Source organism: Elgaria multicarinata, chromosome 3, assembly GCF_023053635.1.
Source record: "Elgaria multicarinata webbii isolate HBS135686 ecotype San Diego chromosome 3, rElgMul1.1.pri, whole genome shotgun sequence".
NCBI lineage: Eukaryota > Metazoa > Chordata > Lepidosauria > Squamata > Anguidae > Elgaria > Elgaria multicarinata.
Window position 1 is genome coordinate 143,177,908 of NC_086173.1, and position 24,784 is coordinate 143,202,691.

Sequence of the window (24,784 nt, forward strand, 5' to 3'; positions counted from 1 at the left end):
AAACTTGCTGTTTTATTTATTACATTTGTATACTGCCCAATAGCCGAAGCTCTCTGGGCGGTTCACAGAAGGCGCAGGGCATGATACCCAATCCAAACCCTTCCCTAGGAACAGCATGGCTCAATCTTTGCGAAGTCTATGAGCTCATTGACATGATGAGCAACCTTCTGGTGTGGAAAATGTGTGTGATATGGGGGGGTGGAAAGGCGATAGCCTAGACTGCTACATTGGTGCACCAGTGATTGATTTATGTGACCACAAACATGCGTGGTGGGTGCACACAAGTGGCAGAACTTTTTCTCTTTCTCCGTTCAGGCTCGTTGCATGGACACCACTGTAACGGGGGGGGGGGGGGAGGGAGGATCCACAGCCATGGAAACGTGTGTGTGAAGGCGTGCACTTGCCCCACTTTTGCCCGAGAACCTGTTTCCAGAGTGCAAGTATGGCAGACTAGAAAAAATCATGGAGGAAGAGCCTATCATTGGGCAGTGCCGGCTCCAGGGTTTTTAGGGATCTGGGGCAAGGCACCCTCAATGCCCCCCTCCCTCAGTGAGTCTACCTTCTCACTGCCATGGTCACCAGCTGCTGTTGCTCCTCCTCCTTGCTGCCACTTGCATGCTTGACAGGCAGAGAGCCAGGGGATGTCTATACAGCTTCTTTACCCCAACCCAAATGCGCAGATTTGCGTTTCGTCCATTCGCCGCAGCACCAGGTTTTTAACCAGGTAATGCGCATATTCATAGTTGCGATTTACCACGGCTTTTGGATCAATCTTCAAGTTTGCACCGCATTATAGTTATGTGTTATTGGGGGAGCTAAATCGCATTTTGAAATGTGGGCGTAACTTTGAGGGCAGGACAAAATGATTGGCTGATTTCCCACCTATCGCGTCCTCCTCTGGCTGCCTCGTTCCTTCCCACCATTTTCATTTTGAATTACATGAACCTGCGGCGCTCCGCAGATAGAGCTTATAAAATTAAAACAAAGAGGGGGGGAACGGGCAGCAAGAGGGAGGAGACGTGTTCAGTCCCCCTCTCGCATCCTCCTCTGCTGCTTCGTTCCTTTGCCCACTTGGTTTTCCTCTTATATGAATCTTTATATTATCTTATATAAAGCTATATATTATATATTATATTATATAAAGCTTTAGGGCTCTGTAGCCTCATATATGTACATTAATAACTGCTGCAGTGTGATGCTCTTTGTGTAGATTCGAATCTACGAAAATTCGGGTTATATTAAATGAGGAGCAATCCCATTGTTGTATAGAGGGGGGAGCCAGTAGGCCGGGGCATTCACCGCTTCTCCTTCCCACAACTCCTGTCGTCTGGGCCAGAGTGAGAGGCAGGTAAACAAGCAGGTTGCCATAATGGAGGAGGAGCAGCAATGCCAGGGGGCTCTTGTTAGTGGCCCTCTGCTTAGCAGGTGCCTGACCATGTCTACCCTTGACCCTGGCCCTGTGAATGGCTATTAGTCATGATGGCTATGTGCAATCTTAAGTTCAGAGGCAGTGTGCCACCGAATGCCAATTGTAGGGGGACAAGCAGCAAAATGGGGCTATTGCCTTCATGCCTGGCTTGAGGGCTTCCATGAAGCTGGCCTGATCCTGCAGGTGGGACGTTCTTGTGGTTCCCCTGCTGCAGCTGTCCTCTCCCCCCCCCTCACCACTCCCCTCCTCTTTGCTCCACTTGTTTACACCACTTCCGGTTCTCAATGGCCACATTTGGGAATCCAAGGCCTAGAAGTTTCTACTGCATGTCTTCTTCATGTTCAGAAGATCCCTGCTGCAGCGTAAACACGGTCTAGGTTCTGGGGTGAGCGGCAAGAGCCAAGCCTAGGTTTAAGCAGACAAAGACACAAGGCCGTTTGGTGCAGAGAGCAACGCCACGTTGGGTCTTTATTCTCACACAAATGCAAGCGGTTCATGTGTATCGGACATGCCAAGGTAGCCACCTCATCTGACCCTCCCTTAGGTGACCCCGCTCCTGTTCTGCACTGTACTGTCCTCCTTGCTTTGGAATGGGGCTTTCTACTCTATGATGTTTCAACTGTAGCGGAAGAGAGAATGGCAGAAATCAGAACGGGAATCTTCCCTTTGGCATCCAAGTGCTGGTGTATTAGATGTCCCCTGTGCTGGATGCTAGTAGGGAAGGGGCTCTCATCAGGAAGACTTGGTGCAGCGTTGTGCTTCATGGGAGCATGGGACACTGGGAGGAGGGTGATGATGACCCACGACAAGCAATGTTGGGAAGGAATGGCCACAGGAAATAACGCTCCAGGCACTAGCGAGCAAGGCAGCAGTAGCCAAGAATTCTTTAAGCACGTGAGCGGGGTGGGGGTGGGGGGCAGAGATAGGGTGGGGGAGCAGAAAATAGTGCATCACTGGCAGGTGTTGTAGATCTGGATTTGCTGGTTGATGTCTCCTAGGATGCCCCTCATCTTGGCCTCTAGCCCATCCAGTTGGGCTGCTTTCTCTTGCAGCTGCCTCTCATTTTCTTCGTACGTTTCTTCCAGTGCTGAATGGGGAGGGGAGGGGAAGATGGAGGCATCACAGCAACAAAACAGAGAAGAGTAAGGAAAGGACAACACTACTTTCCCATTCCCATTCCGGAATCCAATGCCCAAAGAGCCAGTTCCAGGTTTTGCGCCCCTGCTGCTCTAGACAAGAGACCTGCAGTGGGGGCGAGAGAACTGCCCCACCCCGCCACCCTGCAAAGAGAATGCTTGGGTCGCTTCCGTGATACATAATCCGCTCTCCCCCACTGGACTGCCGAGTGCTGAGAGCACAGCACGGAGAAGGGGGAGGTTTAGGGAGGCTGCTGGCACCCAGGCTTGGCTCAGTGGGTCCTTCTGTAAACCATAGATCCTGGGCAGCTGCCTGGATGATGGCTCGGGCCGTGAAAGTAGCACCAGATCAGGCAGGCAGGGGCTCTTCCACACGTCGTACTGAAAGCGCTTCCATCCTCCCCCAGTGCACCCCGAAAACGATCGTGTAGCTTGCTTGTAAAAGAGACGAGGAAGAGGCGTCCTTGCCGCCACCGCCGCCACCCACCTCCCTCCTCACCCGCCGGGACGGAGAGCTCGGCAGAAGAAGGCGGGGTGGACAGCTTCGCATATGGGGCCTTCGTTCTCCACCCCGCCTTCTTCTGCCGAGCTCTCCGTCCCGCTTTCTTCTGCCGAGCTCTCCATCCCGGCGGGTGAGGAGGGAGGTGGGCGGCGGCGGCGAGGACACCTCTTCCTCGTCTCTTTTACAGACAAGCTACACGATCGTTTTCGGGGTGCCCTGGGGGCGGATGGAAGCGCTTTCAGTACGACGTGTGGAAGAACCCCAGGAGTCCATGTGCTGTTTAGCAGCAACAAAAGTCATGATTCCAAGCCCCCTGGCAGAGGCAGGATTCTCAGGATGCTGAACAACTTTGCACAAAACAGAGAATGCACAGGGCTGCCCCAATCCTGCTTTTACTGGATTTTGCTCCCCTCTGAGGAGTCTGAACCCCACCCCACAGCCCCATAGCTGTCTCCCTACACTCCCCAAGCTCTGGGATCTTATCCCCTTAATCCTCTGTCATATCTGGGCCTTGGTGTATTCTGCCTGTTTCTATGTCTTCCACCCAAAAATGGCATTTGGCACAAAATAGGATACTTTGGGGAATTTCTCAGTTTTCTAATTTAAAAAGGCTCCTAACATTTCTAGCCCTCAGGAAGTGATGAAAGAGTGGAAATGTCTGGGCAGAATCTTAAGCAAGCTCAAGCACCAACAGAACGACTAGGCAGGGCTCCTGGTACGGAAGGGGCAAGAGGACGTCAGGGCCCTGTGCAGCTCCTTGTTCCTCCCCCGCCCTGCCCATTCCTTTCATCCCTTATTATTTTTCTTCCACAAATTCTACCATCCCTGTGGGCTGAGGGAGACTGCTTTGAAAACCTACATTTTGGAAGCAGAACACAAACCGCTTACCAAATAGACACTGGAATAATTCATTCTCAGAGCTGAATGTGGGGTTTTCTTGGCCCAGAATTGGGTGAAACCCAATCGATTTGGGGGATGTCACGAACAGTGCCTTTGACTCCACCCCCAGTTAGGATACCTCTCCCCCCACTACCACGCCATGGGCACTTACCACTCAGCAGCTGCAATTTTTTATTAGCATCACGCAGCAACCCCTTGGCCTCATCTCGTAGGCGCGCCGCTTTCTGCTGGGCCTGCAGGACGTGCTGAGCCTTGTGTTCCACTAGCTCCTTCACTGTCCGGTACCGGTCACCCAGTGGGCCCTCCAGCACCTGGGATGCAGCAGGAAACACAGGGCTGGGGGTGAGCAGAACTGCAGGCCTCCCTCCCTGCTGCTGCTGCCTCTCGCTCCCCACCATCTCTGGAGCATTGGAAGAAAGACAGCCAGGACAAAAGGCAGGAGTTTGTGCTTCAAACACTTCCCTTTGGCATGATGTAGCGGATGGGTTCTGCCCTTGATCCTGCTGATCATATAGTCCCTTCAATGTGCATAGTAGGACAGGCCTCTGTCTTGAGAAGCTTACAGTCTTAAAAATCACGTTTAGGGCCAGGTGGGACAGTCCTCCTAGATCAGACTGGCCAGCAGCAATTATTATTATTATTATTATTATTATTATTATTATTATTATTATTATTATTATTATTATTTGTATCCCGCCTTTTGCCCAATGCTGGGCCTCAAGGCGGCCTTACAAAGTTTAAAATATACATGGGGGGGGGGGGGGAGGGAAACAAAACCATAAACAATTAAAAAAAAATACACAACAAAATTATAAGACATTAACCTAGATGGAGGGCCAGATTATCCTCCAAAGGCCTGCTTGAACAAAAAAGTTTTAGCCTGCTTCCGAAAGCCCATCAAGGAGGGAGCCAGCCTAGCTTCCCCAGGAAGAGAGTTCCAGAGCACCGGAGCAGCCACCGAGAAGGCCCTCTCCCATGTTCCCAAGCGTGCCTGTGAAGAAGGTGGGACTAAAAGAAGGGCTTCTCCAGAAGATCTCAAAGCACGGGCAGGCTCATAAGGGAGAATACGTTCTTTCAAATAACCTGGACCCGAACCATATAGAGCTTTATAGGTCATAACCAGCACTTTGAATTGTGCCCGGAAACAGACTGGAAGCCAGTGGAGCTGTTTTAACAGGGGAGTCGTATGCTCCCTGTAACCAGCCCCGGTCAACAATCTGGCTGCAGCCCTTTGAACCAGCTGGAGTTTCCGAACACTCTTCAAAGGCAGCCCCACGTAGAGCGCGTTACAGTAATCCAATCGGGATGTAACTAAGGCATGTGTCACCGTGGCCAGGTCCGACATCTCTAGGAACGGGCGCAGCTGGCGCACTAGCTTTAACTGTGCAAATGCACTCCTGGCCACCACCGAAACCTGGGCATCCAGGCTCAGGGCTGAATCCAGAAGCACACCCAAGCTGCGGACCTGCGTCTTCAGGGGGAGTGTAACCCCATCCAACACAAGCTGAATCCCTATTCCCTGATCTGCCTTTCGACTGACCAGGAGCACCTCTGTCTTGTCTGGATTGAGCTTCAATTTGTTCGCCCTCATCCAATCCATTACTGCCAACAAACAGCGGTTTAGCAAAGAAACTGCTTCCTTGGAATTGGGTGGAAAGGAGTAGTAGAGTTGGGTGTCATCAGCGTACTGGTGGAACCGCACCCCACAACTCCGGATAACCTCTCCCAACGGTTTCATGTATATGTTAAATAGCATGGGGGACAAAACAGAGCCCTGAGGGACTCCACAGGCCAATGGCCAAGGAGTCGAACAGGAGTCCCCCAGTACCACCTTCTGGGTCCGTCCATCCAGGAAGGAATGGAGCCACTGTAAAACAGTGCCTCCAAGACCCATCCCAGCAAGGCGGCCCAGAAGGATACCATGGTCGATGGTATCGAACGCCGCTGAGAGGTCCAGCAGAACCAGCAGGGACACACTCCCCCTGTCCAGTTCCCGGCGAAGATCATCCACCAAGGCGACCAAAGCTGTTTCTGTCCCATAACCAGGCCTGAAGCCAGATTGAAATGGATCTAGATAATCCGTCTCATCCAGGAATCCCTGGAGTTGGGAGGCCACCACACGCTCCAATACCTTGCCCAAAAATGGGATGTTGGAGACTGGCCGGTAGTTATCCAATACAGTGGGGGCCAAGGAGGGCTTTTTCAGTGTGGGTCTTACCACTGCCTCCTTCAAACAGGCTGGGACCCTTCCTTGGCGAAGGGAGGCATTGACCACTCCACTTACCCACTCAGCCAGTCCCCCTCTGGCAGCTTTTATAAGCCAGGACTGTGGAGGGTGGGGGTGGGGGTGGGGGGTTGTGTCTTTGCTGTTTATTGAGGTGTGTGTGTTGTTACAATGGCTTGAGTCATCTGGAGATACTTTCTCCTGAGGTGCCATGTCTGTGTGGTACATTATGAGCTAGGCTGCAGGGATGGATTGGGGTGTGAGTGGATGGATGGATGGTCCAGCCTCTTGGACTTTGAGGTTGGCCTTTTAAGTGTCACCCAACTTCATGATTTTTTAAAAAATTTACTACAGAGAGCCAAAGCTCTCTGGGCCATTCACAAAAGCTAAAACCCCCAAATACGAAGTGATAAAATATAAAATCTTTAAAATGAAACCAAAGTAAAAACCAGCAGCAGTATAAAGATCTAAAAACACAACAACACATTTTTTAAAAAACCTGAAAGACTAAATAGCCTGGGAAAATAAAATGAGCTTCAGTGTGTAACCCGCTTCCCAACAACCGGTCAAACCCCATCTTTAGAGGGACTACGGCCTCTGGGCACTGGCCATTGGGTTTCTGATCACTTATGAAATGAAATTGGCAAGACTGGATTTCTGGAGGCAAAAAGGAAAGAGTGCTGGCAACAGAATCACTGAAACAATAAGTCTAAGAGGATACATGAAATATCAAGCCAAAGAATATGAAGAGTTTCCAAGTACCAACAGGAAATGCTTGATTTGCATCATTGATTGCAAGCCGCCTGGAGCATATGAGAAAAGCAGGGTAGTAAGCTTTTAAAATTAAAATAGCACCCTGTTCAAACATACAGATACACTGCTAAGCATGTGGATCCTGCACATAAAATGCAATGAGGATCATAGAATCATAGAATAGTAGAGTTGGAAGAGGCCTATGAGGCCATCGAGACTAACCCCCTGCTCATTTGCAGGAAACCACCCTAAAGTGTACCTGACAGATGGTTGTCCAGCTGTCTCTTGAATGCCTCTAGTGTGGGAGAGCCCACGACCTCCCTAAGTAATTGGTTCCATTGTCGTACTGCTCTAACTGTCAGGAAGTCTTTCCTGCTGTCCAGCTGGAATCTGGCTTCCTGCAACTTGAGCCCATGTTTCTATGGGATGATGCTTCACGCACCCTCTCAATCCCAGCTTCCACCTCAGAGGCTGCTGTTGTGCTTCCTTGCCAGACTCTCAAAGCTCCAGCCAAGCCTCACGTACCTGTTCAGCTTCTCCAGCTCGGTCCCTGGCGGCGCTGGCTGTCTCTTCAGCTCTTGTGGCCGCCAGGCTGTTGTTGGCCCATTTCACCTTGAGGGCGTCCACCTGCCTGTCGAGGTGTCCCACCCGTTCCATGGCCGCGGCCAGCTGACCCTCGGCGCTTGCTGTCTTTTCCTGGATCTGATGGGAGAAGGGAGGTAAGAGGCGGGTGGGGGTCAGAGTAATGAAGCAGGGGAGACCACCGTTATGAAGGTGTCTCCTCATCCAATATAGGCCACTGAGCTCAGAGGGCTTCAGCTATTGGGCACTATAGAAATACAATAAATAAATAAAATAAATAAATAAAATCCAGTGCCCCAAGAAGCAGAAGTGCATCCATGTGGTGGCACCAGGAAAAAAAACCATTGGTGCTGTTACACCACTGTCCTGGTTGTGGGTTTCCCGTGGGCAGTGAATTGGCCATTGTGTGAACAGCTGGACTAGATGGACCCTTGGTCTGATCCAGCAGGGCTCTTCTTATGTAATAATAATAATAATAATAATAATAATAATAATAATAATAATGGCTTTGTCCATTTTCTTCCGCTGCCCCTTATGCCTGGAACGCTCTTCCAGAACATTTGCGAACTACAAGTTCAATCACAGTTTTTAAAGCTCAGCTAAAAACTTTTATTTTTTCTAAAGCTTTTAGAACTTGCTTTTGATCTGACTTTTATACTGTTAGTTTTACTCTACCCTGTGCCTGTTTGGTGCATTCTCTTCCCCTTCTTATTGTCTTATTATGATTTTATTAGAATGTAAGCCTATGCGGCAGGGTTTTGCTATTTTATTGTTTTACTGTGTACAGCACCATGTACACTGATGGTGCTATATAAATAAATAATAATAATAAGAAGAAATTTATTTCTTACTCGCCTCTCCGTTTGGATTGAGGCGGAGAACAACAATAAGTATAAAATACATAAAACATAGTATACGTTGTTAAAACATCCTAAAAACATCCTAAAGGCATCCTAAAATTCCACTGGATAGGCCTGCCGGAAGAGGTCAGTCTTTATAGCTTTCTTAAATGCTAAAAGACTGTTAAGTTGACGAATCTCCTCCATTCTTATTGGTGTGGGATGGGGGGAGGGAGCAGCTTTATCCCAAGTTAGTTTTCTGGAAAAAAAATATTTGGGGAGGGAGTAACATAAATGACTTGCCTGCCCCCCTCCCTCGCCTCCCCATTGGGGCAGCCTGTGACAGCATTCCCAAGCACTGTGATATGGCGCTAGAGGTACTCATGCTTCAAATAGCCGAGGGGGTCACGCAGGGAGCTGTGTTGCCGCCTTCTTCCCTTGTCCACCCCATCCTTTGCTGGAGTCCTCCTGCTCCCTTCTCTCAGCTGTGCTGCTCCTTCTATGCCCGGAACAGCCTCTCCTATGTCTGGTTCATGAAACCATCCTTGTATCACACCTTTTCCCTATACAAGCCCAAGGGTGTCTAGCCCTAGTCCAGCCTTCTTTTGCAACCTGGTGCCCTCCAGACGTGTTAGATGACAACCTCCCAGCTATGCAGGCTGAGGGATTCTGGCAATTGTAGTCCAATGTATCCAGAGACCACCAGGTTGGGTGAGGCTGCCCTAGTTCCAGATTACTCACACGTAGAGTCCCTGTGTGGACAATAGGAAGAGGGGTCACTGACCCCACCCCTTTGATGGCCAGGCTGAACACGTGGCCGTCTAGGAGATGAGGGCAGGAACAGCGGCATGACTCCACAGTCCCTTGTCCACATGGCAGCCGTACCCGCAAGCAACAGATCCTGTGATTAGAATAGTTTGGGGAACGCATGTTGACAGTGGGCTTTGATTCCAGACACGCTGCTCCATGTCTGTCCCTTGTCCCTCGTTCCCTTCTCTGAGCCTTTTGTCCTCGTGGGTCCTGCCTTTGAAGACAATTCAGAAGCTTCAATCGGTGCAGAATTCAGCTGCCAGAATGTTCACTGCTGCAGCCAGGTTTATTCGCATCACTCTAGAATTAAAGTGCACCGGTTGCCTATTCGTTTCTGGGCCTAGTTCAAGGAGCGAGTACTTTAAAGCCCCAAACAGCGTGGGGCCCAAAATACTAGGAGGTGCGCTGCCTCTTCTCATGATAGCCTGCACAAGTCTTAGAATCTCCTGCTGATGCCCTACTCCAGGTGGCTTCCGTATCGGAAGTGTGCTGTATCATCACCCAGGGGAGCTGTTTGGGGCTTCAACTCCCACTGTTTGTGACCATTAGCCCTACTGGCAGGGGCTCCTGGGAGTTGAAGTCTAAAACAACCAGAGATCTACCATCTGCCCTCCCCTGCCTTAGAGCTTCAAGGGCCAGTACAAATAGGGTGACCCTATGGAAAGGAGGACAGGGCTCCGGTATCTTTAAGAGTTGCATAGAAAAGGGAATTTCAGCAGGTGCCATTTGTATGCATGCAGCACCTGGTGAAATCCCCTCTTCATCACCACAGTTAAAGCCGCAAGAGCCCTGCCCTCTTTTGTATGGGGTGACTGGGCGGAGCTTTAACTGTCGTGGTGAAGAGGGGATTTCACCAGGTGCTGCATGCGTACAAATGACACCTGCTGAAATTCCCTTTACTATACAGCTGTTAAAGATACCGGAGCCCTGTCCTCCTTTCCCTAGGGTCACCCTAGTGCAAAGCCTTCTTGAAGTGGGGAAATGGACACTGGCTCATGTCCCTGGAACCCCAATTCCCAGTTCCTATGGAGCGTTCCCTCATGCCAGCTCCACAGAGGCCGGGTCTCAAGGTCGGCCCTTTTGAGTGGTTCAAGGGAAATGGAGGGAAGGGAGCTCAGGAACACGTTTCCTGTGGGGGTCAGTAAAGGTGGCACAGGGTGGGGTGGGGGGGCTTACCCTGCTCACGACATCTTCCGTGTGGTAGATATCACTGGCTGCGTTGCGGATGGCCGTCTCGGCAGCAGTTTGGGCCCGTCTGGCATCGTCGAGAGCCTTCTTCACGGCTTGCGTGGCACTCTTGACGCTCTCTGCTCGAGCACTGGAAGGGGAAGATTGCTGCAAGTATGAATACAGCCCTTGTGCTCACCAGCAATCCTGATCCTGCAACGGACACTGCCGCTGATGACAAATTCAAGGTAATAATAGGTTCCATTAGCAGTCATCACCTATTATCCCTATGTGGAACCTCCATGTATAGGTGCAGTATAACTTGGATTATTAGATATAGACCAGCCTTCCCCAAGTTGGTGCCCTCCAGATGAGTCGGACTGCAACTCCTATAATTCCCAGCCAGCAGGGCCAGAGGTCATGCTAGTTGTCGGGATTGGGCCCAGACTCTCCGCAGAGGTTGTGGAAGAGAACTCGGAGGTAGATGAAGAATAAGGCGATGGGATGGGAGAAGAACGCACGGATCAGACGCAAGGCAGCGTAGGGAAATATGGGGTTCTACAAGGTTGGCCCATCACAGGAGACTCTCTAGGGGAAGACCCTCCTTGAGGGTGAGATTGAGAAAGCCTTTCAGGTTCTGTGCTGCAGACCTACGTCAGATTTGCAACAACTTCCTGTTCTACTGTTGTGCCTCCCTCAAAGGGATCTTTAGGTAAGCTATTTAGTGATCGGGGATCTTAACATTAGATTGCCAGAAGATGTCCAGGTCTGTAAACTGAATCGTTGTTAGACTGATGGATTTGCATAACAAAGCCCATTTACTTGGATTTCAATTTCTTGACACTATTTGGGAATTATGGGAGCTGCAATCCAACACACCTAGAGGGTACCAGGTTGAAGGAGGCCGTAGTAGGGTCATGTCTCTAGAACCACGGCGCATGCCAAAAAACGCTTCGTAATTCTTCTAACAGCACCCTTGCAAAGGAGGCCGCACAAGTTTCTTTCTCTCGGATCTATGGCCAAATAGCGAGCTTCATGGAGACGGAGGAGGAGGAGGGGAAGGGGGAACTTGAACTCCTGTCCAAAGCAGTTCACTACTTTATCCTGGCGGTCAGTTCAGGTCTTACCAATGGCTACAGGGACTCCTGGTCCAGCACGGCAAGCTCCTTCCCTTCCCTTCTTTTTGCTAAACACCATGTTGGTGCTCTGAAGGAGAAGAGGTTCCACTGTGTGAACAGAACGGTAGACTAGATGGACTCTTGGTCTGATCAAGCAGGGCTTTTCTTGTGTTCTTTTTAAGATGGATTGGGGGGCAACAGTTTTGACCCCCACTGCCTTTTCCCTAGGTCCGAGTGGCCACATCCTCCTCGCTCCCAACCCCACCGCCTCTCACCAGTTGTGTAGTATTATATTTTGAAGCGCAGGCACTCACCGTGACAGTCCCCACAGGCAAGCTGCCAAAGAGATTCCAAAAATCCAAGCGGTTTTGTTGACCCATATATATAAAAAACAGACCTAGCAGTTTTCATCTCTGCCCATAAGGAAAGCTGAGCGAAGGAAGATAGATGCTTTTGAACTGTGGTGTTGGAGGAAAATCAGAAGACGTTTACTTCTTGGGAGGAGAGCAATGACAAATCTTGATAAAATAGTTAAGAGCAGAGACACCACACTGACAACAAAGGTCCGCATAGTTAAAGCAATGGTATTCCCCGTAGTAACCTATGGCTGCGAGAGCTGGACCATAAGGAAAGCTGAGCGAAGGAAGATAGATGCTTTTGAACTGTGGTGTTGGAGGAAAATTCTGAGAGTGCCTTGGACTGCAAGAAGATCAAACCAGTCCATACTCCAGGAAATAAAGCCAGACTGCTCACTTGAGGGAATGGTATTAAAGGCAAAACTGAAGTACTTTGGCCACATAATGAGAAGACAGGATACCCTGGAGAAGAGGCTGATGCTAGGGAAAGTGGAAGGCAAAAGGAAGAGGGGCCGACCAAGGGCAAGATGGATGGATGATATTCTGGACGTGACAGACTTGACCTTGGGGGAGCTAGGGGGAGCAACGGCCGACAGAAAGCTCTGGCGTGGGCTGGTCCATGAAGTCACGAAGAGTCGAAAGCGACTGAACGAATAAACAACAAATGGATCTTAATTGCTTACTGAAGGCCGAGTCACCTCAAAACGCTTTGCATGACAACAGGAAACAATACGTTTTAGGGCGAGAATTGCAGCTAGGTTCATAGGGAAACCGGAGTGGGGGGGTGGCAGATGACGGCAGCGTGGCGCCGCCGCCTCCCTGGGAAGCCCTGGCTCTGCTCCGCCACCGCCTCCCATACTCACTTGGCCCGCCGCGCATCCTGCAGCAGCTCTCCTGCCACCCGCACGTCTCCTGCTGTTTGGTCCAAGATGGCGTCCACATTGGCCAAGCTGCTGACGCGCTGCTTGATCTCCTCGGCGAGATGGTGGATTTGTGCAGGGGATGCTGGGATGGAGAGTTCCAGCACGCGGGAGGCCACCAGGGCAATGCTGTCAGGATCAGCCCCCTCGACTGGGCGAAGGAGGGGGGGGTCAATTAGTACCGTGAATGGGTAAAATGGCGGCACCCCTGCTTGCAGTCTGCAAGGCCTCATCTTCAATGTGCCTCTGCCTTCTGCTCCCCTCTTCTCTCATCTCTGTAGCTCGGGGTCACGACACAGCGGCAGAGCGCTGGCTTGGCATGCACGACACCCCTGGTTCAATCCCCGGCATCTCCAGGGGCACGTCTACACGAAGGTTTTGCCCCGGGGTGGCTGCACAATAGCAGCACGTTATCTACATGACGCAGCCGCCATTGCGAAGCCATCTGGGGGCAAACCCTGGAAACTCCGCTCCAAAAAAGTCGGGCACTTACCCTGGCTTTTTTGGCAGCGGGGCCCATGACGCCCCCTAATTTTAAACAAAATTAAAATGGGGGGTGGAGAGGAGCCGGCAGTTCCTCCCCCCCCCCTTTTTTACTTTATTATCTATATCTGCGGAGCTCTTCAGATACAGATTATAAAAATAAAAAGAAATGGGGGTGGGTGGGGAGGAACGGGCAGCCAGAGGGAGGGGACGTGGTTCGCCCAGTCCCTCTCGCGTCCTCCTCTGGTTGCCTCGTTCCTCTCCCCCCCATTTTTATTATTATTATTTGTATGTACAGAGCTCCGCAGGTACAGATTTTAAAATTTAAAAAAAAGGGGGGGAGGAACGGCCCCATTCCTCTCCTCACCTCACCCCACCATTTTAATTTTTTTTACTTCTCCAGAGGCATGGAGCTGGAAAATTCGCACTTGCCTTCTTTCCCGTGCAGATGCCGGGAAGGAACGCAAGTGCGGGTGCAAGGCGCCTTGTGGGGGCCAGGTAGGGCTGAAGAAACTCCTGGCTGAGACCCTGGAGAGCCATTGCTGCCAGTCAGTGTCCACATAACTAGGCTAGATGGACCAAGGGTCTGACTCTGTATAAGGGAGTTTCTATGTTGCTATTCCCCACAAATCAGGCTATCTGCTGCGGCTTAACAAATCTTAAACATGCTTTCTATCACCAAGAGAGGAATTATAATTTTAAACATGTGATCTGCTTTGGGAGCTTTGCTGAGAAGCAGAGAAAAAAAAATCTTCAAATGAAAGGAAGGGGGTGGGGGGGGGGAAGGAGCCATGGTACCCCCATTAGGGCCTAGTATTTACCCATTCCTGCAATGCCAATCCCATTATAGTGAAAAAGACTCTTCCTGCTTTAGAAAGCAGAGGAGAGGAGAACTCTGGGAAGTTTTCACATCGCTTTACTACACACAATCCGCCTCTGGATAAAAAGAGTTTCTGAACAGTACCAAAAAAAGAAAAAGAAAAAGGTATTCTTAGAAGAATTCCTAATGGGTGTAAAAGCCCCTAGTTAGGTTGGCTTTTAAAAGGTCAGGTAAGTTTATTCAGGCTGTTGGGCTATGCTGGTGAAATGCATTAGCGCTCAAGTAGCTGGCAGGGACCTCAGCCTGTGGAATACCACCGAGATCTAGGCACAGTGGCCAACCACATGCCTCTGGGAAGCCCACGGGTAGCACAGGGGTACAACAGCAATCTCCTGCTCGTGTTCCTCAGCAGCTGGTACTGAGAGGCACACTGTCTTGCGAGGTGGGGGTGGGGAATGAGGGCAGTGTATTCCCGAGTGGCTGGGGAACATGGGTGAGAGGGTGCTGATGCACTCATGCCCTGCTTATGGGCTTCCCGTGGGCACCTGGTTGGCTGCTGTGTGAACAGGATGCAGGACTAGATGGACCCTTGGTCTGACCCAGCAGGGCTCTTTTATGTTCTTATGATACACATTTAATAAATAAAACATAGTGAATACGGGATGGAAAGAGGACGGTGTGATCTCGCACTTACGATTCAGGAATCCTTTGATTTGCTGGATGAGGTCCCGCAGCTCCTTGTTGGAGCGCTCCAGCCGGGCCTTGGTGGCATTGGCATTGTCCAAAGCCACCTGCGCTCTCCGCTTTGCCTCTCCAGCCCGGGCCTTAGCATCGGCCACCTGCCAGAAACACGCCAGATCCCCTGATCAGCCAGTAGGGGGCAGCAAACACACAGGCATGCAGGGAACTCCGATTTCCTTCATTCATTCCCGGAATAAAGACAGAGCAGCAATGCCAAGAGCAGGCAGCAGGCAGAGCTATGTCCCATGCAGGCCTTCCGGCGGCCTCCCAAGCCCCGCCCTACTCAAATAATCGACTCCTCTGTTCTCCCCAACACTTACCTGGCGCAGCAGGAGATCCACGTCAGCCACGGCACGGCGTAGCTCCCCTTCGGCGTGGCGCGCTCGGTCCAGCGCATTGTCGGCGGTGGCCACAGCCCCATTGCAGTTGAGGCCCCCGCAGTGGCGCCTGCCGTCTTCGTCGCGGCAACCGGCCCCTCCACAGGGGCTGCTGGAGCAGGGGGCGTCCCCCGGGGCCCCACACACCTAGGAGAGGGAGCAGGCGTGATCAGCGCGGAAGCTGCCCTCGCCCCTTAACTCCCCGCGATGCTCTCCAAGACTGCCTCGCTATACTCCAGATGCTGTTGCAGCTACTGCAACTCCTATCTGCCCCAGCCAGCAGAGGCTATGGTAAGAGATGATGGGAGTTGTAGTCCAAGGACATCTGGAGGGGCACCTGTCCCCCAATCCCCACCCATCTCAAGTTGGCCTTGTCCTTCCTCTCAACCAGGACTGACTGCTTGCATCAGGGGGGCGCAAATAGCAGCCTTCCAGATGTTCTGGCCTAGCTGGCCCAGCCAATAGCGAGGGATGTTGTTGGGAGTTTTAGGCCAAAGCAAAGGGCTACAAGTGGCCCATTCTGGCTAATTACAGAATGTGTTTTCATTCTGAAAACAACAGAATGAAATTTAATAAGGATAAATGCCAAGTTCTGCATTTAGGAAATAGAAACCAAATGCACAATTACAAGATGGGGGACACTTGGCTCAGCAATACTACAAATGAGAAAGATCTTGGAATTGTTGTAGATCGCAAGCTGAATATGAGCCAACAGTGCGATATGGCTGCAAGAAAGGCCAATATTGGGCTGCAATATTTTGGGCTGCATTAATAGAAGTATAGCTTCCAAATCGCATGAGGTACTGGTTCCTCTCTATTCGGCCCTGGTTAGGCCTCATCTAGAGTATTGCGTCCAGTTCTGGGCTCCACAATTCAAGAAGGACGCAGACAAGCTGGAGTGTGTTCAGAGGAGGGCAACCAGGATGATCAGGGGTCTGGAAACAAAGCCCTATGAAGAGAGACTGAAAGAACTGGGCCTGTTTAGCCTGGAGAAGAGAAGATTGAGGGGAGACATGAGAGCCCTCTTCAAATACTTAAAAGGTTATCACACAGAGGAGGACCAGGATCTCTTCTCGATCCTCCCAGAGTGCAGGACACAGAATAATGGACTCAAGTTAAAGGAAGCCAGATTCCAGCTGGACATCAGGAAAAACTTCCTGACTGTTAGAGCAGTACGACAATGGAATCAGTTGCCTGGTGAGGTTGTGGGCTCTCCCACCCTAGAGGCATTCAAGAGGCAGCTGGACAACCATCTGTCAGGGATGCTTTAGGGTGGATTCCTGCATTGAGCAGGGGGTTGGACTCAATGGCCTTGTAGGCCCCTTCCAACTCTGCTATTCTATGATTCTATACTTCAGGCTTCCCCAACCTGATGCCCTCCAGATGTCTTAGAATACAACTTCCTGCTTCTGCCGTGAAAGGAGGTCAAGAAACGTTTTAAATAAATAAAATAAATAAATAAACTTCCAGGATTCCTGACCTTCACCGTGCTGCTGGGGCTGCTGGAAGTCCATGTCCAAAACATCTAGGTCGGGGAAGGCTGCTCTGCTTTGACTTCATTACTCTTGCCTTATCCAGGCAAAGCTTCACTGACATACGCAGGCCTCTCTCGGGCCCCCAGACGATTTTGAGTCCTCAGGCATTTTGCCCCCAATGGCCCATGTTTCCCCATAGTCCTCCACTTTCCACACTGGCTTGGGGCTTCCCCCCAAGGCCACCAGACCCACCTTCTCATTGATCTGGTGCAGGCTCAGCCCTCCGACGCGTCTTGATAGGTCCGTCAGGCCTTGCCTGTTGGCCGCGTTCTGCCTATTGAAAGTGTCTCTCCGTACTGTCATCAGATGCTCGGTGCGACGCCGGGAAGCGGCTGACTGGCTGACAGGGCTAGGCACAGCCAAGGCGGAGGCGTTGGCTCGGTGCTCAGCTTCGCGCGACTGCACGAAGGACTGGCGGACGCTGTCATAAGCACCTGCCCAGGATGAAAAGGTGATTTAACACTGGAGCATCAAGAGGCCTGTGCTGGGCCGAAAAACCTCTGGATATCTCTTCTACTAGGCCTGAGGGAATCCCCACTCACAAGCGACCAGTCTGATTCCAAAATCACCTCTTGCCCTTGCTTGTAAAACTAATGAACAGGAGCTGGATTTGAGAGAGGAGAGCAGAGTGAAGAAGGCAATGCAGAATGCGGTTGCCAACAGGGCCGGCTGAAGGGTTCTGGGAGTTGTAGTCCAACACATCGGGAGGATGCCAGGTTGCGGAAGTCTATCATAAATACTTAGAATCATTACTGCAGCGCTTTTAGCATTACAAAGTGCCATTTATCTTTAAATACTATTTTAGCAAGCTTTAGAAGAACCCTGTAAGGTAGGCCATTGTTTTTATCTCCATATCACAGGGTGGTGTGGGTGGATTTTGGTTCCAAATTTGAGAGATAGCAGACCGGAGTTAACACATGGTTTGTTGCTGGGTTAACTCTGGGTTGTTTAACCCTTCAACAGCCCAGAGTTTTCAAGGTTCAGGCATCACAAAACAACCCAGTAACTGGGTTGTCAGTTGAAAGCAGAAGTGGCAAACAGATGAGAGGCAGCCCACATGCCCTGCCAATTTCTGGGTTAAGCAATCCAGGAATTGGCTGTGACATGCAAACTGAGTCTCTCTCTCTCTGGAAAGGGAGAGTAACTATAAACGTTAGCCTGAGGTCCTCGGCAGAAAACGGAATCAATAAAGGGGATAACTGAGACAGGCTTTCCGAGCGGCTCTGCCCTCTGGGTGAAGCAATACTTTGGACACTTACCCAACACATTGGCATTGATGAGTGCATCCAGCTGGCGGGCCAGGTCTGCCAGGCTGAGGTTGAGGCCCCGAGCGGCACGCTCCAGCGTGCCTAAGGCATGGTTGGCATTGAAGTTCTTGTCTTGGGTGGCTGTCAGCATCCCCTCCAGGCGGGTCAGTGTTTCCGTCACATCGGCTATCTCCTGCCTGACGATACGAACAAGAAGGCGCAATGAAGCGCGCTCCTCTCCCTTGGGGAAAGGCCCAGGCCGATGGCTGCTAGGGCTGCCACCTTGAATTGGTCACGAGAGGGACTGCAGCTCAGTCGTAGAGAGCAGCTGTTTTGCAAGCTGAAGGTCCAGGCTCAATCCCTGGCATTTCCTGGGGTGGGGTGGGGCGTCTTCACCACGTTGCTTTGCCGCTCCTTCCTGGCGAAAACTCACAGGATCAGAGCTGCATGGTGGGGGTGGGAAATCCCCACAGCAGGAGGGACGAGTGGCACGGGCTTTCCGGCAGCCATCTGGCTCACCGGGCTTGCCCGCACTTCTGGCGACTAGTCAGTGGCCGCGATCTTCCCCCACCCCAGCGTGAACTCGAAGTGAAATCGCCACCAACACACAGAAAAAGGACAGTGGTGACCTTGCAACAAATGGAAAAGTCATGGTAAGCGCGCAACTTTTTTTAGTGCGCAGCTTCGGGGAAACGCGCCGTGCAACCGACGCAGCGCCACTGCACAGTGACCACGGGGTAAACAGGGCATTTAGACAAACTTCTGGGGAAACAGGGACAGACAGCTTGTGGGCCTTCTGATGCTGGGGTTTACGGCTCCCATCAGCCCTTATCCAGCACAGCCGATAGTGAGGGATCGTTGCAGGCCAGGAGGGCAAAATAGCAGCGCACCAGCCTGGAGGTTCCACCTTCATTTTAGAGAGCTGATAGCTATTGCTAGACCATATCATGAGGGATTTATTGAATCCTTTTTAAAAGATCATTTTTTCAGGCTGGCAGCTGATTGAAGAAATCTTAAGGAACAACCCAAAATGAGAAACTCAAAGTGTCAGGGAGCATTAAGGTGCACATGATCTGCCACTCCCAAATCCCTTCTGGAGGGGTGTGTGTGTGTGTGTCCTTTTACTTTCCTAGCAGATCATTGCTTTAAAAAAAAAAAAAAAACCCATCCCATTGCATCCAATTACAGATGATGGAAGTTGTAGTACAACACATCTGGCATGCATCAAGTTAGGGAAGACAGATCTAACCAATTGCTCATAGGTTAAGACACAGGAAGTGATTTTATACCAGTGCTTACCACTGAATAATGGCACCTCCCCATAAAAAGGTTATCCATCTGGTCCAGTCCAGGAAATAACTGCTTCCCCTGCTCACTCTCTGCTCCTGAGGTCCAGCCTAGCCATTCCTCTACACCAGTCTATGTGGCATTAGGGCATATGAACAGAAAAAGAGCCCTGCTGGACCAGACCAAGGCTCCATCTTGCCCCACATTCTGTCCACCCAGTGACCAACCAGCTGCCCACAGGAAACCCACCAGCAGGACATGAGTGAAACAATATCCTCCCGCCCATGTTCTGCAACCACCGGTGTACATAGGCACACTGCCCCTGATACTAGAGGTAGCATAGAGCCCTCAGGATAATAGCCATCAAAAGCCTCATCCTCCTGGAATTTCTCCAATCCCCTTTTAAAGCCATCCAAATTGGTGGCCGTCACCACATCTTGTGGTAGCGAAAGTCATAGTTTAACTATGCGCTGTGTGAAGAAGAACGTTCTTTTATGGATGGCGGTGCCGGCAGCGCCAGGTAGGCCAGGCCCCCGCCCCGGCCCCCACCCCCTTACCTTCCTCCGTCACAGGCTTCAATTGAGGCCCCGGTTGAAGCCAGAAGAGGCCTCGGCCTTCACTTCTGGCTTCAACCGGGGCCTCAATTGAAGCCCGTGACGGAGGAAAGTAAGCGTCCCTCCTCCCTGCTCCCTTACCTGGTGCTTCCGCCGCCGCCGCCACATGGATGCCAGTGCCCGCAGCGCCAATTACTCCCCCTCCCCCCCACTTACCTTCAGGCAAAGCTCCGGATTGAGGCGATCCTCTTCGCCTCGATCCGCAGCCCCCCTGACTCTCTTCGCCTCCGCCTTTTCCGGCCACCTCGCTCCTGCTTCTCTGAACCGAAGAGAAGCGGAGCACATCCCTAATAAATAAGTGTTAGTTGCCCTTTTCTGCGCTTTCCCCAATTCCCCAATGTCCATTTGGAGGTGTGGCAACCACGCGTCACTCACCGCAGTTCATCCATGCCATGCAAGAGGTGGGTGATGGCGCTGGCGCTGGCATTGCGAGCACTGACAACAGCCTGGACGGCACTCAGCTTGTCCTGGAGTCGGCGGAAGGTGCCCTCGAACGCCCCGGTGAGGCCCGTCTGGTGGAGCTGCTGGGCCCGCTGGGCCAGGCTGCGGGTGCGGGCGGCCAAGTCCTGCACGATGCGATCCCAGTCCCCGAAGCACTGATGGCAGGGCTGGCAGGCAGGATATTCGCCAGAAAAGCCGCGGGAGCAGTGGTCGCAGCGCACGCCCGATATGCCCGGGCGACAGGAGCAGTGGCCCGTGATACGGTGGCATTGCGGCTTCTCGATCCCACGTGGGTCGCAGTCACAGGCTGCCCACAACACAGACGCAGTGAGCAAGAGAGAGAGTGAGTTAGCCGCCCCCCCTCCCCGCATGTCACTCACAGCGCCCCCGAGCAGATAACGCCTCCTGGCCTAATAATAAATCCATGAACGAGCTGATCTGAACCCAGAACCCAGTTTCTTATGGCAGACTCTCCAGCGCTGCCTATTTAAATCACCACAGTCTCTATTTTCTCATGTGTGCCATTTATCTTAGGCGGGATTGTCCTGAAATAACAACTGGCTTCTAAGGTTTCATAGGCCTCGTGTGGAGCAGAGCGGTAAAGCAGCAGTTTCTGCAGCTGAAACTCTCCCCACAGCCTGAGTTCGATCCCAGTGGAAGCTGGTTTCAGGCAGCCGGCTCGGGTTGACTGAGCCTTCCATCCTCCCGAGGTCGGTAAAATGAGTACCCAGTTAGCTGGGGGAAAGGTAATAATGGCCGGGGAAGGCAACGGCAAACCACCCCGCTGTAAGGCCTGCCAAGAAAACGTCAGCGAAAGCTGGCGTCCCTCCAAGAGTCAGTGATGACTCAGTGCTTGCACGAGAGGTTCCTTTCTTTCCTTTTCCTTCTAAGGTTTCACCAGCCCTCACCACACTTCTAAGCATATTGTTACAAGCTTGGCAGTCTCGATGACTGCAGTTGAGCCCTATTGTCCTGGTTTTGCCCAACCCCTTTACCTAAGATCAGGCGCTTAGCAAAAAAAGAAAAGGAAAAGGAAAAAAAAAAGGCTTAAATCCCTGACAGGCTGCAAAGCTCTTCCCAGCTGCTTGGAACAGTCACACCCTTCAGCTGGTGGAAGGAGAAAAGAAAGAGAAGTTTGCAGTTTCAATTCGGGCAGACACAGGGCTTCGTCACACGAACGAAATAAGGCACGCTCGTGACTGGCCACTCACGGAAGTTTGCGGGCCCTTTTGACGATGTCGTCAAGCTCTTGCACGTGTCCTGCGCCTTCCCCTAGTAATTCCGTTTACAAACAAGCAAACCGTGATATCCCGATTCTGCTGAAATATCTCAGGATTTCCTACCATGCTACACTAGAGGGCACTGTCCTATTCAGGGCTATGAGCAACAAGAGGAGGGGAAGTTTTCCATTATAGACCACATTGTCGCCCCTCTCCGGCCGTGTAATGCAGCCCCATTACGATTGCGCAAGAGAAACAGGAAGCAAAGTCCCGGTAAGGAAATGTGATTTCCCCTTAATCTAAAGAAGTTCACAAAGACGGGTTTGCACAATCGCAGTGGCTTGTCACAGCCATTAGGTTGCCTATTTCTGCCCCGGCTTGCCATATTGTGCAAACCCGGTGAGAGTGGGTTTTTCTCATAGTTAACAACCCCCACAGAAGCCTAAAACAGCCCATAGGTTCTGGGTGGTTTGTTAACCACGCCAACAAACCCCCCCTCGCCGTGTTCGCACAGGATTGCAAACCAAGGTTTCACTTCCACTCACTCGCTAGCCGTACTCACGTCGGCACTGCTGGCTGGGCTCCCCCCAGTGGTTCTCCTGGCATTCCGAGCAGGTGCGGCCCCCAAAGCCTGGCCGACACTGGCATTGCCCTGTGAACTAGAAAACAATCAGAGTTAAGAAGTTGGAAACACCCCAAAAGCAAGCCCTTGCACACCACCGCACGGCAAAGTAAGTTCTAAAGTCTGTTGTCAAGGTGCAAAGGCACAGATGAGAAGCCTGGGAAGAATAAATGAATAAATAAATTGTCAGGTTTTTAGCCTGTGTAAGTTTTTACTGGAACTAGGGACCTAAGAAATGTTAATTGGGATATTCATCTCAAGGCTTTGGCAAGAAGCCAGGATACTCAGGTGGAGGGTATCTGGGCAGAACAGCAAACTAGCTGATGCAATCCAGTGTTCACATTGCATGAGAACACTGTGATTGGTTCTCATCTGTATAAATATGTTATTGGTAATGAATCAGTGTGGAGAGTTTACTGGAGTTTTGTTGGAGCGTTATTCTGAATTGTTCTCTGTATATACTTGTACAGTAAACTTAGACAAGTAGTTAAAAGCTACTGTGTCTGAGTCTTCCTTCTTCAATGGACCATTTATTTACTACCTGGATCCTCTGGTTCAGCTTGCGTTATTTGCACTCTGTGCATGCTCTGCGGAAGTGAAACACTTCACCCTCCTAACATAAATAAATAAATAAATAAATAGATGATTGATGATAACAACACATGGTGCTTTCGGCTGTTCAAATGGCTTTAAATATATACTCTCAGGTGGGTAAGTATTATTATCCCTTGTCCAGTCACTGGCCATAAGACCCGTAGGAGTTTTTAGGTGGACAAGTTTTCTCTTCAAATGCTGTTATATTATATTTGTACATCAAAATATAAATATCTTTTGTCAGGAAATAACTAAACAATTTTTTTTAAAATGGTGTTAATACTAGCAAAGTAAAGTCAAAATAGTAAAAATACCCACAGTGAAAGGTACTAGAGGACTAAAAATAGTCTTATCTAATAGGAAATTGTATAAGGAATCTAAAAAACACGTCGTATTTAGTATAGGTATACTGACAAGAACAGAATATTACGAAATTCAGTATTAGCTACTGCGTGTATATGCCCCAAACAAAATGGCGTCCTACAAAATTTATGCCCGGGTTGCCAGATGTCTACCCAAGATTTTACCCTTCCTTCAGGCATGCCCTAACAGCATTTGAAGAGAAAACTTGTCCACCTCAAAATTCCTATGGGTCTTATTAGGGTGACCCTATGAAAAGGAGGACAGGGCTCCTGTATCTTTAACAGTTGCATAGAAAAGGGAATTTCAGCAGGTGTCATGTCGCACCTGGTGAAATTTCCTCTTCATCACAACAGTTAAAGCTGCAGGAGCTATACTAGAGTGACCAGATTGAAAAGAGGGCAGGGCACCTGCAGCTTTAACTGTTGTAATGAAGAGGAAATTTCACCAGGTTCTCCATATATACAAATGACACCTGCTGAAATTCCCTTTTCAGTACAACTGTTAAAAGACACAGGAGCCCTGTCCTCCTTTTCATAGGGTCACCTTATCTTATGTTCAGTGACTGTATTATCCCGTACTGCAAAAAGGGTGGGGTATCTGAAGCTGAGAGAAGGGTGGCTTGCCTAAGCCCTCTTAATTTCTTGGCTGGAACGATCTCAGCCTCAGACTCTGAGCCACTGTGCTACAGTAACTCAGAAGAGCTCCTTAGCTACAGTGGTAGAATGCGTGCAGAAACCACACTGGCACAGAGAAAAGCTTCTCAGCAAGCGCTGTTTGACCCCGGCAGTCCGCTGCACCCTATTACTGTGGCACCCTTGAGAACAAAGCTCTCAAGGAGCCCTGGCGTCTTGGCAGAACGTAGCGTTTCTGCCTCCTCTCCCCCCACCCCCTACATGTATTTCAAGCAGTGCGGTTATTTATTACGTTTCCATCCCACCCTTCCTCTACGGAGCTGAAGGCAGTGGGCCTGCATCGTCCCACTAGCCCTACATTACCCTCACAACAAGCCTGTGAGGCAGGACAGACTGAGGCAGGATCAACACTACGGCTTTATAACTGTTTATAAAAGTATTGACAACTGTTGGAGCCCAGGACACGTTCCATATGCCGTTTTCAAACCGCCTTCAAAGTGTTATATCCTGCTTGGTGTAGACCTGGCCTAAGAGAGCCTGGCTCATGATCAACCAGTGATCATCATGGCTAATTGGAGGCTTGAATCAAGGTTTCCCTGATCCTAGAAACACGTGCTGACCACTGCACACACAGCCCTTGGCTCTCAGCACCCCTGAGCATGGGACGCTCTCCATCCCTCCAGTGTCCAGGACGGCACGTAACCTTGCCTCACCTAGCGCAGAGCATGGTGGCAAAGCCTCGGCCTAACCTGATTGCAAGCAGGGCTCAGGGCATACTGGGGGTGGCAGTCACAGGCCTGGCAGCCCTGGCCGCTGGCCGCGTTCCAGAAGTTGGGGGCACAATGGTCACAGTTCCGCCCTTGGACATTGGGCAGGCACCGGCACTGCCCGCTGTGGCGCTCACACTGGCACTGGTCCCGCGACGGGCACTCGCTGCGCACTGTGCCCAGGAAGTTACAGGAGCAGCCTGCAAATGAAGGAGAGAAAGGCTACGCTCAGCCACGGCTTCTTCCGGAAAACCGCATGTTAAAAAAAGAGGCACGCATTCCAGGGTGGCCAATTTTGTGGCCCT

At 50.9% G+C, this 24,784-nt stretch overlaps 1 protein-coding gene across 1 annotated transcript in view; it reads right to left on the reverse strand.

Annotated features, from left to right (window-relative positions):
- Positions 1-1,876: 1,876 nt before the first annotated feature.
- The window catches only part of LAMB2 (laminin subunit beta 2), a 66,288-nt gene continuing 43,380 nt past the window's right edge, over positions 1,877-24,784 (reverse strand). Inside the window, exons 22-33 of the mRNA XM_063122146.1 lie at positions 24,462-24,679; positions 22,064-22,160; positions 20,216-20,588; positions 17,952-18,136; positions 16,885-17,126; positions 15,101-15,304; positions 14,734-14,878; positions 12,680-12,887; positions 10,352-10,493; positions 7,470-7,646; positions 4,119-4,278; positions 1,877-2,516 (exon numbers count right to left, since the gene is read on the reverse strand). Coding sequence (XP_062978216.1) covers positions 2,380-2,516; positions 4,119-4,278; positions 7,470-7,646; positions 10,352-10,493; positions 12,680-12,887; positions 14,734-14,878; positions 15,101-15,304; positions 16,885-17,126; positions 17,952-18,136; positions 20,216-20,588; positions 22,064-22,160; positions 24,462-24,679 — 2,288 coding nt within the window. The 3' untranslated portion in view covers positions 1,877-2,379. The remainder of the gene's footprint in view (positions 2,517-4,118; positions 4,279-7,469; positions 7,647-10,351; positions 10,494-12,679; positions 12,888-14,733; positions 14,879-15,100; positions 15,305-16,884; positions 17,127-17,951; positions 18,137-20,215; positions 20,589-22,063; positions 22,161-24,461; positions 24,680-24,784) is intronic.